General features: G+C 44.2%; 1 protein-coding gene across 4 annotated transcripts; it reads right to left on the reverse strand.

The window, feature by feature from the left end:
• Positions 1-297: 297 nt before the first annotated feature.
• hykk.2 (hydroxylysine kinase, tandem duplicate 2) lies at positions 298-13,299 on the reverse strand. Of its 4 annotated transcripts, none has more exons than XM_030372815.1 (5): positions 13,061-13,299; positions 6,499-6,829; positions 2,005-2,147; positions 1,558-1,738; positions 298-1,241 (listed from the first exon to the last, which is right to left on the reverse strand). In XM_030372815.1, the coding sequence occupies exons 2-5, from the start codon at positions 6,800-6,802 to the stop codon at positions 787-789; spliced, it is 1,083 nt and encodes a 360-aa protein (XP_030228675.1). In that variant the 5' UTR covers positions 6,803-6,829; positions 13,061-13,299; the 3' UTR covers positions 298-786. The 4 variants fall into 4 exon arrangements, with proteins under 4 accessions (XP_030228675.1, XP_030228674.1, XP_030228672.1 ...); XM_030372814.1 differs by having other exon boundaries at positions 6,499-6,839; positions 13,061-13,287; XM_030372812.1 differs by lacking the exon at positions 13,061-13,299 and adding an exon at positions 6,949-7,247.
• Positions 13,300-14,129: the final 830 nt, after the last annotated feature.

Below are 14,129 nucleotides of genomic sequence, written 5' to 3' on the forward strand. Positions count from 1 at the left end.
CATATGATGTTTATGTACTTAAATGATACATTTTCATGCAAAGAAAACTAAACATTTTCGTTCAGAAGTTTGATAATGTTAGGTTTTTTCCAAGGGGAGGATAAAAGCATCAAAAGAGGTGAAAACCATTATAAATTGGGGCATGTGGAGAGTTTCAGTTATGCTGATGTGGAGATTGTCGGTCTTGTCCACGCCAGTCACAGGGAGCGTGACGGCACATACGAGACATGTAGTCTTTCTCATTGTGTTTTCTCTACAGCCTTTAACTGAACAATTGTACAATAAACGGTCAAACTCTTGAGATGAAAAATTATCATTTTAATCCAAAAACGTATGTGTAATCAGGGGCATATAAAGACTGGGACCAGAAGATTATTAATTTCTTTCCATTGAAACCCATGTATATTTTTCGATCTCATAGGTCCCATTGGCTCTACCGGAAGGGGCGTGACTTCGCCACTCTTTCAATGTCTTCTGCTTTTGTCAAATGAACACACAGGATACAGCAATTATTGAGGACATCTAAATGTAGGATGCTAAGGAAACTAGCTTTGCTCCTATGTTTTTTTATTTATGATTATATAATCACAGCATCCAACTCTTGGCTCTATGATCAACAATATACAGAGAAATACAGCATACATTTCCTTCAGGTTCATTTAATCATATTGACATTGTCGGGATTATCCTTTAGGCACATGGGTGACATGATTTGGCACAGTGGTGTTCAAATCCACAACAAGTAACATCTGATACACTCACACACTCAAAAGAACAAAAGTTTCCTCATTTGTCCCCGTCCCCTACTAAAACCCTCCCCTGGCCGTCCTGGAACCACACCTTCTCCACCTCCGCCTTCCCCAGGTCCCACAGCTGCCTGAGGATGCGCATGCCCGTGCGGGCCGTGATCATGAGGTACTCCTCGTTGTGGGGCTGAAGCCTCACAGAGTGGCGGGCCATCACCAGAGACTGGCAGAAGCGGCAGAGCACCAGCAGGTAGAGGCAGTCCCTCTCCTCCGGGTTGAGGGGCACCACACTCTCCCAGCCCTGCGTGACGGGCTGCCCCACCGCCACGGGGTCGGGGTGCTGGATCATCATGTACATGATGGCGATGGCCAGCTCGTGCACGTAGTGGCCGCTGTTCATGTCGCTGAAGTCCAGGATGCCCGAGATCCGGTAGTCGCCGCTCTGGTCGGGCTCCACCAGGATGTTGAGGTCGTTGAAGTCGCCATGGTTGAGGCCTGGAACAGGTAAACAGAGTAAATATTATTTTACAGGGCTATGCGCGTAGAAAAATTGATGATCGTCAACACATCAAATAATACATTTTTGGCATTTAGTGAAAAATTTGTTATTCTGCAACAGATTTTCTTATATTCTCAGACCTTCTGCATCTTCCTTTTAAGCTATTAGAAAAAAAACATTTGATTTACTAATAACTTAATCAAGGATATCCCAGGTGTCAAGCGTGGTTACACGCAGTATAACAAGTATTATTCGTAAAACGAATAACTACCGATAGGAACAAGTATCGATTAGAAACAGTAAAAGACGTACACTTGCGGAACGCATGGCGTCTCGGTAGCACGCTGGTTTTGAACTCTTCTATAACGACTTTGACTACTTCCTGGAGAGGGTCCCCGTCCATGCTGTAGACGTAGCCCTCGAGGAGAGGGACGTTGGACAGGCTCCAGATGAACGAGTCCCGTTGTAGCGCAGAGAGGTGGGGGTGGTCCATCTGTTGGAGCATGAATCACTTCAATATAACAAAGTGGAGAGAGAAAGACACACACACACACACACACACACACACACACACACACACACACACACACACACACACACACACACACACACACACACACACACACACACACACACACACACACACACACACACACACACACCTCCCCCTCTGAAGCCAAACCGAAATACAGTGAACCTAGAGAATGGTGGTGGCTCAGACCTACCAGTACATTTCCATCAACCGAGGGATTATTTTACCTTGAGAAAAACCTGGTCCATCCTAGCGGCCATTTTCCCGACATCGTACAGCAGCTGAGGTGTGTATGGCACTGTGGAAATGGTGGTTCCCGGGAGGTAGGTCAGCAGCCTCACCATGAACTTCTGACAGCCGAAGCCACAATCTTACAGGAGAGGACAGAATAGGAACAGATATTTTAAATGTCTGTTTGAGGATAAGGAAGGGCAGCAGGTTAGTCTTTTCTGAACCATCAATGTTTAGATGTCTTTCTGTTGAAAACCAAGATTTGTCAGGTTTGAGAAACTGAATACCATTGCCCTTGCAAGGTGTGACATCGTCACAGGTATCCTAGCATACAATCAGCAGAGGGGGGGGAAGGAAAAGGGATTACGCGAACGACAGACTTGACAGGTCCATGACAGCCAGTGTAGGTAATGGTTTTCTGCCAGCTTCAGCTTCAAAAAGGACTTAATTAGGGCCATATGAAATCCGTTTTATTTTTTTCCAAATTCCGTTTTTTCCGTTTTAATTTTCATTAATTCCGTTTTTACACTTAAAATCATCAGAACGAGTGTCAAATAAGTGCGAACGAATACAATTTAATCAGATAGAAGACTACATTTATTAAAACATCACAACATTGCACTGTTTTTAGTGCTTCCAAATAAAAACATGACATAAATATTAAAGTGCTTATAAACTTTTTTTATAAACTCAAATTGTTGTTTGAAGGGGCGTGCCCTGGCTACGGCGTTCATTGTTTTTCATATGGATTTTGGACTTCAAGTGGTCATCGCACGTATCTTTGCGTTTCCAATCGATAGTATGTTGACATATTCTACAAAACACCTGAGTGATAGAAGTGTTTTGGATATTGTTCGGCTCTGAATTCGGGGTTAGAACCGAATTACGGGCGCTTCAACTTCTTCTTCGGCTTCTTGTTTCCCGGAGTGGGACCTATTGTTTGCGTGGTGGACCGGGGATTTTTTTTTAACATGTTTAACTGGTGCATGTTATATGTGCTGAAGAACAGGAACCTGCTGGAAATCAGTTATTTTACTAAGACAGGCCCGTTTTAAATTGTAACTTTGTTACTTTTAATACTTTCCTGCTTAATAAAAAAAAAAAAAAAAATGTATCAGTTGATTCAGTTTTTATTGTCCAATTCCGTGATTCCGTCCGCGTTTTCGTTATCGCGGATTTCATAGGGCCCTACTTAAGTCATATCTAGAGAAAATTTTCATAATCCCAAAGAATTTTCCAAACACAGGCTGTGTTTGAAAATGATTTTGTGACACATATTGTTATTCTTTCCCTCATTAAAAAAAAAAGAAAGTAATATCCAGACAAAAGCGGACCACCATGTTCATTTTGTACACAATCCTAAAAAGAAAATTGGATCTCCAGATATGCTTTAAAATAGGAAAACCATGATGACGGAAAGATGTCTTGCTGGTTCAATTGACAGCTAAGGGCTTGAGGAAAAGTACTGAATGCTATTCTGCTGTGAGATGTCATGATTATCCCAGCCAATGCAATCAAAGTTTCAGTGATTTTCACACCATCATACCCTGCACTTAAGGACATGAATAATAAATAAATGGAAGCAGGTGAGAAACTACATTTTCCCTTAAGACGGATGGCCTGGGTATGCTTTGTGTTGAAATCATTTTCATAGGTTTCCACTTTCAGGATCTGATTATTGATGGGTCGACTGAAGGCCAAGTTATGCATTCCCTACCAGTCGCTGCTTAGCTTCTAACTATCTGCATTTCTTAACGCGCCTACTTCCAATTTACCTGAATGGAAGAATGAAAAAAGTCTAGTCTTTTTTCAACGACTGTTATTTAACTTAAAATGTCCTAATTTGGTTGACGGGTAGTGGAACAATGTTGTCAGGTAGGTATATACACACCCGACATCTGATCTGAAGTGCTCATGTAACCTGGGCTGCCTTCCGAGGCAAAAACACAATGTTGGCGTGGAGGCTCAGCCAATCACAAATCCAGCAGGAGAACTTTTTCGCCACTCACGCCTCCCATCTGAAATGAGTAGGTGTGATTGTGTGCAAAAACTACCGAGAGTTTCCCTCATTGAATAATTCACCTTTTACCAACATAGTTTTGGCTGTTTTGATGAACACTTCCTAAGCCAGTCTGTACTTAAGAACAACAACATAAACAAATAGATTCATAGACTATAAAATGGATTTAATCAAAACCGAATTGTATGTATTTCTTTTAAAGAAAGAGCTTACTCTGCATTCTACGCCCTCATTTGACAATGCTTTTTAAGTGTTTTCTGGCACATCTTTGTTTCCTTCAGAACACTGTGTGCTACCTTCAAAGTAAAGTTAAGTTAACATTCTATTCGTCTTTGTAAATCCTACGCTGCCTTGGCTCTGCCGACTGAAATCCAGGTGGGCGTGGCCGGGTGGCAGAATCAATAAAACTCAAAGAGTGTTTCAGGAGAAGTCTCAGGAGACCAAAGACAAGCAACACGAGTGGCGTTGAGATATGTTGGTGTTGAGTGTGTTTCTGTAACCCTTCTGCCTTGGAGCCTATTGTCTAAACCTCCTGAAACAGTGTTTAAGGAGGGTCATGAAGGCATTCCTGTTTAGGTGAACAATATTCTGCTGGTTAGTCGTTGCAGCAATGGATAGCGCTGTTCACTGGTTGACGTTGTTAACCGTTGGCCATTTATGTAGTTTTATGTATATTAATTAGTGTTGTTATGTATGCGTTATTGATTGTTAACTGATGTGTGTTCTTTCCTGTAATGTTTCAGTGCAGAAAAGTCCAGCCTTGTGTGTTTATTCTAGGACTTTTGAATGCCAACCGGCTGTGTAACTTTGAACAAGTGAATGCACTGCAAGGGCAGTACACCTTTGTCTGAAACATATCTCTGGTGTCTGGCCTTGTGCGTTAACGTCGATGGGGTTGTAAACAGCCTGGATGAGATAAACCTTCTCGTACTCAATTATACAACAAGCAAATGAGTTTTGCTCTGCGAAAAAGCAAGGTTAACGTGAGCATTCTTTGACCTTTGAAACGTTGAGCAGAAAGTTTAGACCCGGTAGGCTATATTAAGGCCATTTGGTCTCGCTTTAAAAATGAATGTCTTTGCCAAAAACACAAACTCAATGACAACTGCAATATGTGTGAGCATTCTTTGACCTTTGAAACGTTGAGCAGAAAGTTTAGACCCGGTAGGCTATATTAAGGCCATTTGGTCTCGCTTTAAAAATGAATGTCTTTGCCAAAAACACAAACTCAATGACAACTGCAATATGTGTTACATAATACGTTAATAAATGACTCCTCTCTTAACTTCCTCCGTTTAACTTGGCTCTGCTAAAATTCCAAACAGGTACAGAGGACAATTTCTCAATAATGTCAATGAATATGGGACTGAATCATAACCTAAAGGCTGAGACGCAGTGCCATATACATTAAAGTAGCCTAGTATATTACTACATCAACGTCTGGATGTAGTTAACAATTGACAAATAATATTTCAACAGTAGGCCTACTTCTTCATTTATTCACATTGACTGGATGAAACAATCACAACGGTCTCAGGAAATAGGAGACATACTTGTTTAGGACAGTATTTCCATTCTGACATATAGCCGTTTTCGCCGTGTACTTTTCTCTTTTATAGCATGCCATGTGGAAGAAAATTACTTATTTTTCTTACTAGCTTGTTTCTCTGACTGTATCTCTCATCACGTGTGTGTTTGCTTTTGTCTGTTAATGTGTCTCACAATTGGCTCCTGATTCGCAGCACCCTACTCGCAGCTAGTGATGTGGGACCAAGTAACAAAGGGATTTTTTCGAACATCATTTTTTTTTTTTTGGACGAACTTGTTACCACTGGCAGTGTGACCAGTTTATTCATAAAACAATGCATTTGTACTCCATTCTTGGTTATGCCATATATCCCCCAGTAAAGGATTCAGTCTGATCCGAATGGTTATTCCCAGTAGAACCGATCTAAAAAAAAATGGATGTAAAAATGTGATTTAACCCATGGAACGCTGGCATGATTTGGCTATACAGACATTTTTGAGATTTGTTTGGAGGGGGAAAAAATAGTTTACATGATGTAATTTTCATTCAAAAAATTGTCATGATATAATTTTCATTTATTCGTTCTACGTCACAGTACCAGTGGTTACCAGTTTGTCATTAAAAAACGATATTAAAAAAGATCGACTCGTTTCCTGGTGGTAACACAGCACTAGCTGCGAACAGGGAGCTAAGAATCGTGAGCCAACTTCAGATGGGTCCATGCTTATTCTTGCAATGCACTGATTGCATTGCTGGACTAGCATCACTGTGATGAGTGATAGAGCTTCGCAAGTTAAAATGTAATAATGTATCCGTGATGGGTTGGGGTCAGGATGGGACAGTGTCATGTGTGGGTCTTGATTGAAACGTGTGTGATTGATCATACATCATGTACCCAAACGGTGCTCAAGCGCTCCGACGTGACAGACCCGAGTCGCTCACCGATCTCCTCGAGGTTCATGAGCTCCCCCGCTGCGTTGCGCACGGCTGTCTGCGCAGGTATGCCGTGTTCCTGCAGAAAACTCATCGCTCTCGTCTGGACGTCGATCATAGTGGGGTTCGTACTGTCCGCTGAATTCATGACCTTCAGCACGTATTCGCCTCCACCTCCGGGTGCCACAACGTGGAAGTTCTGGTCATCGTAGCTGGGTAGAGGGCGCACGGTGGACCGCTCCAGGCCATAGAGCCGCTGTACGAGCTCCAGCACCTGAGCCTCGCTGAGCCGGGGTTTGGTCGTCTCAGACATGGCTGTGTCCCGGGACGGAACTGCTGCCTGCATGAAACCACCAACGCATGCAGTTCAATCAAATTAGGACAATGCACCGTTATTCCATGTAGTAAAGCTAAGTGCACCGTGTTATCGTTTGATATCTATAATGTATCGTGTCTTACCAGTTCAGCTGAACTCATGCAACGTCGACCACAAAACTGGGCGGGCAAAACGTTTCTTCCTATATTATATAATACCTCAGTCGGTAAAACGGTGGTGGTTGTTACGTGCCTGGTTTTATAAATACACCCGTGTTGTGTACATGCCACTACAGTGCGTTCACCACCGTGCAGTGTGGTAAGAATACACCCAGTAATGCTGATACGTAACCAACCTCCTCCGTGTAGAGTAGAGTTGCTCGATTTACCAACCCAAGTACTGCCTCATTTGGCAGCCTGTCCTTTCCGCATTCTTCATTGGAGGAGGATCCTGAATTGTGGCGTTATCCCGGTCTATCGCAACTCAACTTCCGGTCATTACTTACTATGTGCTGTGTAAACCGGTTAACAAACCCCGGCGTGATGAGAATAGGTACATGATAACAAGAAGGGGATTACATAATGGACTTGACAAAAGTCCCTCCCTCTCTCATCTCTCGTCTCTCATCACAGCCACTAACTGAAAGGCCTGCCCTGTCTCTCGCCAGTAACGTCTATCTGGAGCATTCCGTTCCATGGGGTCCTTCGTGAGACGTTCAACGCCGAGGTCAAAGGTAAAGCTGTACAAAAATAAGTTACAACCAAGTCATTTGATTGGACGTGAGAGGCATTCCATAAGTGCTGATAGAGAGAGGAACAGGGCTGGGACTTTGACCTATACCATAACTCCGCTTTACAGGTGTTTCTGATAAACGTTAATTACAATGATATGGTGCTCACAAATCAGAATCACCAAAGTGATTGTCGACAGACTCTTATTAATTTTGTGCAAAATAAATTGGGAAAATACAGATACATAGTAGCTGGCCACCGTAATAGAGACCTTATTCACATAACACATATTCGCATAACACAGACTCTTTGTGAAATCCGTGACCCTGAAAGAAGCGATGTCAACGGCTTCACTCATGAGCTCAGAGGAGTGAGCCCAGTTATTCAGCTCTGGGAACAGCGCTGTTATAAACTATATGTTTCAATAATGCCTTTTTTTTTTCACGTTGTGGGAACGTTGACTTCGTTGTCGCAGTGGGTGTGTGTGGATGATGGCTCGTTTAAGCAGCCTCGCCTGGCCATGTCTGATTAGTGGAGGTAGCCATCCCTCACCTCACTGCACTGAGCGAGTACCTTAGCTCATGCTTTTTCGTTGTAAACATCGATGCCTGGGAATAGGTGCGGGATCCCTTTGCCGAGTTGCAGCAAGTGACCTACTGGTAAGGCAGAAGAGGAGCTGTTGGAATGAACCTGTGATAGACCATCAAAGGTCCGAACCCAGAATGTGAGTCATGTCGACTTTTGGCCCTCCCTCTCACTGCAGAGGACATGCGAATATTGCTCCATTAGTCTCCACTTTGACTGCATGAAGACTTAAGTAAAGGTTTCGTTTGCATGTGGAGAACTATTTTCTGAGTCTGCCTGTCATCCATCACTCCAAGAATCCAAAAACTGTATTGCGAGACAGGCTCAGCCATCTCATTAGGTGAGGTGAGCTCATTATGTTCATAAGAGTTATTGTGGATATTGAGATGAGAATGTGATGTAACAACAATATTCCAGTCAAAATTGTATTATTACTTACATTATGATTATGAATAATTGGATTAAGGGCCCCTACCGCCTCCGTGCGCTAATACTGTTGGCTTTTGTCAAGGCTTTATCATTTGCACATCTTCCTAAAATCGAACACACCCATTATCAATTGTACTAATAGCTTGGCATGAATATACCCTACTATGCTTTTTAATCTTAAAAGTAGCAAATTCACAAGACAAGTGACAAGTGATTCACAAGTGCTAACTTAACTGCAAAGTCCTCGTCCCCAGAGACCGCCACAAGCCTGCAAAGACAGGCAGACCAGTGTAAGCTAACAGTAGTATGAGTGACTGTGCTTGCGTCAAAACACTGTTTTCCGTTGGTTACAGTGCACATGAATAATCAATGATCATGATTATAGACATAGTGTAATATATCACCCTCTCGGGGTAATATATTACACTAATCAGGCGCATCGTTTGCTTATGTCTGGGGTCGCACCAAACGCCTTAACAAACATAAAGGCTCCTAGCTAGCATTACGCACGGCTCTCATCTGCTTTTGCCCTGACATATTTCATTAACGAGCCCTTACATATTTGATCTCTGCAGGGTGAACTAATACGGTGCTTTGTATAGCCACCTAGGGCATCATTACTCTTTCAGGAACCTTTCCTTGAATGGCCGATTACCCACTGTGCTGGGATGATTAAACCCGGTTATGTTAGTTGTTACGACATCTGATTACAAAGCAACCGGAATATAAGGCCAAAACAAAATATGTATATTTTTTAAGTCGAAAGAGCAAGGAATACACCCGCAAGAAAACACAAATGGTGAACGTGGCCACGACTCAGTAAAAGCACAGAAGGCTTCTTATTGATGGCTCAACGGATTACTAACAGTAAGATGCCACACACAATTGCAAAATAACTACTTCTAGCAGAGGTTATGCAAGTTATGCTTGGGATGGAGGCAGTTTGCAAACTGGAATCCGTACCTCTCTCAAAGGTCACTGTGAATGTGAATGTTTACCTAAACATCTTGTTACTCTCCAACTCGTTGACTCATAGCTAAAAAGAAAGCATTGCTCAGCTAAACTGTTGAGAGAGAGAGGGAGACTTCACTTCACTATGACTGTGTTCCGACTCCAACACACACAAAAAATTAGAAAACTGTTCATTTTATTCATCTTTTAAAAGGTATCACGGTGCATACCACAACTATGTGTTCTGACTCAACACACACAGACACACAAAGGCACGTGCGCGCTTGCACGCACACACAAAATAGAAAACTGCCTATCTTGTTCATCTTGTAAACGGACCGTGCACACCACACAACATGAGCATTTAAAACAGTGAATGCAATCATTTTACCGTTGCGAAGACAGAGTAGAACAAAAAAATAATTTAAAATGATATAGGCTATGTCTTGGGTACTTAGGGGACTTGATGGCGCCAATTGTTTTCTTTTTCGTACGTTTTACACTGTGACACTTTACAGGGCTCTAAGAATAATTGGATTCAGGGCCCCTACCGCCTCTGTGCGCCAACACGGTTAGCTTTCTCAGTGCTTTATCATTCGCACACCTGCTTTAAATCTAACACATACAATATCAATTGTACTATAGTATCCTGGCATGAATCTACCCTTCCATGCTTTTTCATCTTAAAAGTAGCAAACTCTCAAAGTCAAAGGTCAAAGTCAAAGTCAAAGTGTGTTTATTGTTGCATGTACCAAATTGCTTCAGCACAGCAAAATTCTTACGACTTGGCAAGCATCATTCATCTACGCAGTAGACGTCATACATATAACAAAAATAACATAAAACTCTATAACACTATGACAGTAAACCATATGAAATGTAACATTAACATACAACAATTTAAAAAACAACATTGACATATGACATTGCACTATGACATTATAACAATATAACATATAACATTAACATTCCACAATTAGAGTACAGTAGAAGGGCTAGCAGCAGTTTAAGTGTGAATAGAGAATAGTTAAAAAGAAATGCTAAGGATAAGTTAAAAGTTTTTAAAATTGTGCAAATATATCTATGAAGTGAATTGTATGAGTGGGGGAGCAGGGAGTAGGTGGAGGTGGCAACTGTTCAGAGGTTCAGTGTTTCTGATTCAGAAGCCTTACAGCCAGGGGGAAAAGGCTATTTGTGAGTCTGGTAGTCCGTGTTCGGATGCTCCGGTAGCGTCTACCAGACGGCAGCAATGAGAACAGTCCATAGCCTGGGTGGCTGTTGTCCTTTAGAATCTTTTTTGCTTTCCTCAGGCATCTACTGTTGTAGATGCCTTTCACGGAGGGGAGATGGCTGCCGGTGATACGCTCCGCTGTCTTCACCACCCTCTGCAGGGCCTTGCGGTCGGCAGCGGAGCAGCTACCATATCAGGCAGTGATGCAGCCTGAGAGGATGCTCTCAATGGTGCATCTGTAAAAGTTTGTTAAAGTTTTTGAAGACATGCCAAACTTCTTGAGTCTCCTCAAGAAGTATAGCCGCTTCTGTGCAGTTTTGACTGCTGAGCCTGCCTGCATGGACCAGGTTAGGTCATCCTTGATGTACACACCGAGGAATTTGAAGTTGGAGACTCTCTCCACTTCAGCTCCCTCGATGTGTATGGGGTCCTGACCCCCCCTCTGCAGCTTCCTGAAATCCACGATCATTTCCTTGGTTTTGCAGACGTTGAGAGACAGGTTGTTGTCTTGGCACCATTCTGCCAAGACCCTTACCTCATCTCTATAGGCGGTCTCATCGTTGTTAGAGATGAGACCCAGGATGGTAGTGTCGTCTGCAAACTTCAGGATGATGTTGGAACTGTGTGTTGCCACACAGTCATGCGTGTACAGGGAGTACAGGAGGGGACTGAGTACGCAGCCCTGGGGGGCCCCGGTACTCAGGGTCAGTGAGGAGGAGGTGTGGTTGCCCATTCTCACCACCTGGGGTCTGCTCGTCAGGAAGTCCAGGATCCAGTTGCACAGGGGTGTTTTAAGACCCAGGCCCCTGAGCTTCGGGACGAGCTTGGCAGGCACAATAGTGTTGAATGCTGAGCTGTAGTCCACAAACAGCATCCTCACATATGTGTTGCTCTTTTCCAGGTGGGAGAGGGTGGCGTGTGTAGCTAGGGCAATGGCGTCGTCTGTTGATCGGTTTGGACGGTATGCAAACTGAAAGGGGTCCAGGGTGTTGGGAAGGGTAGAGCAGATGTGGGTTCTGACCAGCCGCTCAAAGCACTTCATAATTGTGGAGGTCAGTGCTACAGGGCGGTAGTCATTCAAGCAGGTTACTGATGTTTTCTTTGGTATGGGGATGATGGTGGCCTGCTTGAAGCAGGTGGGGACTTCAGACAGATGCAGTGATAAGTTGAATATGGAGGTGAATACCTCCGCAAGCTGGTCAGCGCACCCCCTGAGGACGCGGCCTGGGACTCCATCGGGCCCCGATGACTTCCGGGGGTTCACCCTTTGGAGCTCTCGCCTCACGTCAGCCACGGTCAGGGACAGAGTGTAGTCGTCCTGGTCCTCGGCCAGTCTTGCTGAAGGAAGGGGGTTGGTTGCCTCAAACCTTCCGTAAAAGGTGTTGAGGTCGTCAGGGAGAGAGGCGGCTGGTTGATCATCACTGCTATTTCTCCCTTTATAGCCAGTGATGTGTCGCAGGCCACCCCACAGGCGTCGGGGGTCAGAGCTGAGGTAGGTGGACTCCAGCTTGTCCCTGTATTCTCTCTTTGCATCTCTGATGGCCGTCCGCAGGTCACATCTGGACTTCCCCAAAGCCTCCTGGTCACCAGAGTTAAAGGCAGAGGACCGTGCTTTGAGCTTAGCACGGACATTACCATTTACCCAGGGCTTTTGGTTTGGGAAGGTCTTAACACTGGCCCTAGGTACGACATCATCAATGCATTTGGAGATGTATGAGGAGAAAGAGTCTGTGTATTCATTGATGTCCCCATCAACTGCAACAAAGAACATCTGCCAGTCTGTTGTGTCAAAGCAGTCCTGCAGAGTGCTAATGGCTTCAGCACTCCAGCGTTGAACTGCCCTAGAAACCGGTTTTTCCTGTTTTAGGCGCTGTCTGTAGGTAGGGATAAGCATAATGGAGGTGTGATCCGATTTTCCGAAAGCGGGGCGGGGGAGGGGTTTGTAACACTTTCGAATCTGTGAGTAGCAATGGTCAAGAATCTGATCACCCCGGGTAGGAAAGTTTATGTGTTGATAGTACTTCGGTAAAACTTTCTTCATATTGGTCCTATTGAAGTCTCCAACAACAATAGAAACCGCCTCAGGGTGAGCATCCTCAAGTCCATTAATTACTCTGTAAAGTTCCTCTAACGCGCACGTTTTGTCCGCCTGCGGTGGAATGTATACTGCTGTGACAATAACGGAGCTGAATTCCCGTGGGAGGTAGAAGGGGCGAACTTTAATCGATAACAGCTCCAGGTCTGGTGAGCAGTGTGCTGAAAGTGCAGCAACATCCGAGCCCCAGCGAGAGTTAACCATCAAGCATACCCCTCCTCCCCTTCTTTTACCTGACTCGGAAGTCCTGTCCTGCCGGTAGATGGAGAAGCCGGTCGGAGTGACGGCAGAGTCAGGCACCACAGGATCCAGCCAAGTCTCGGTAAACGCCAGTACACTCAATATGGGTCCGGTGTTCATTTCATTCAGTTCATTTTATTGTATGACAATGTTTCTACGTATGTGAAGCACTAAGAGTCTGCCTCATTTAGGAAAAGGGCTATGTAAATAAAGTTGCTCCTAGCTATCACTACGCATGGCTGTCATCTGCTTTTGCTCTCACATGTTACATGTTTACCGAGCCCCGAGGGGAGTTAATTATTTATTTGTTGCCACGACATAAAAAAAAAAAATCACCTCTGGGGCTCCTAACACGTTACATCTCTACAGGGTGAGTTAATACGGTGCTTCGTATAGCCACCTGTGGTGTCTTTACTCTTTGAGGAATCTGTCCTTGAATGGCCAATTGCACACCGTGTGCTGGGATGAATAAACCCTTGTGATGAATACATTGTGGGACTTGGATCGACTAATTTAACGCATTTGAGGGTTTTTGACGATGGCGGGGACACGGGCCAACTCTAGGGCAGATGCCCGCGTGGCTTGCCTTCACATGGGGGAAAATGATTGCCGGCCCTCTAGGATGCCCCTTCATGCAATCCATTATGAGGCTATGCCCCTGTAGAGCAGGACAATTCGATAAAGTGTCTGTGGGGTGCCACTATCAGCACGTTCATTACACCATCGTCAATGTGTTTCAGGCTGGCCACGAGCTGAATGGCAATACTAAAACTTAATACACCCCGTCCATGCACAGCACAACTTTCAATCTGGCTCGGAAAGCAAAAGTATCCAGGGTAATGGAAATCGAAAGGATGTCATTTGCTACATGGCCTCTTGAAGCGGCGTCCATTTTCTTTGTGTACGTCTCCGACCCGTTCTTTCATTTCCTCGGCTGCATGTTAGGGTCAACCCAGTCGCCAAGAAAAAACGTTGACCTGGGTATCGTAGGAAGAGATCTGGGATGAGGAAGGAAACAGAGGAAATGGGTGTGCTCAGTGTGTGAGCAAGAGGTATGTGGGT

Source organism: Gadus morhua, chromosome 12 (assembly GCF_902167405.1).
Source record: "Gadus morhua chromosome 12, gadMor3.0, whole genome shotgun sequence".
Lineage (NCBI taxonomy): Eukaryota > Metazoa > Chordata > Actinopteri > Gadiformes > Gadidae > Gadus > Gadus morhua.

What these genes read in the sequence shown, in the direction of transcription:
- hykk.2 (XM_030372812.1), bottom strand. An exon ending in CATGAACCTCGAGGAGATCG is followed by an intron (nt 2,148 to 6,498) that starts GTGAGCGACTCG and finishes CTCTCCTGTAAG; the next exon opens with ATTGTGGCTTCGGCTGTCAG. An exon ending in TGGACCAGGTTTTTCTCAAG is followed by an intron (nt 1,739 to 2,004) that starts GTAAAATAATCC and finishes ATGCTCCAACAG; the next exon opens with ATGGACCACCCCCACCTCTC.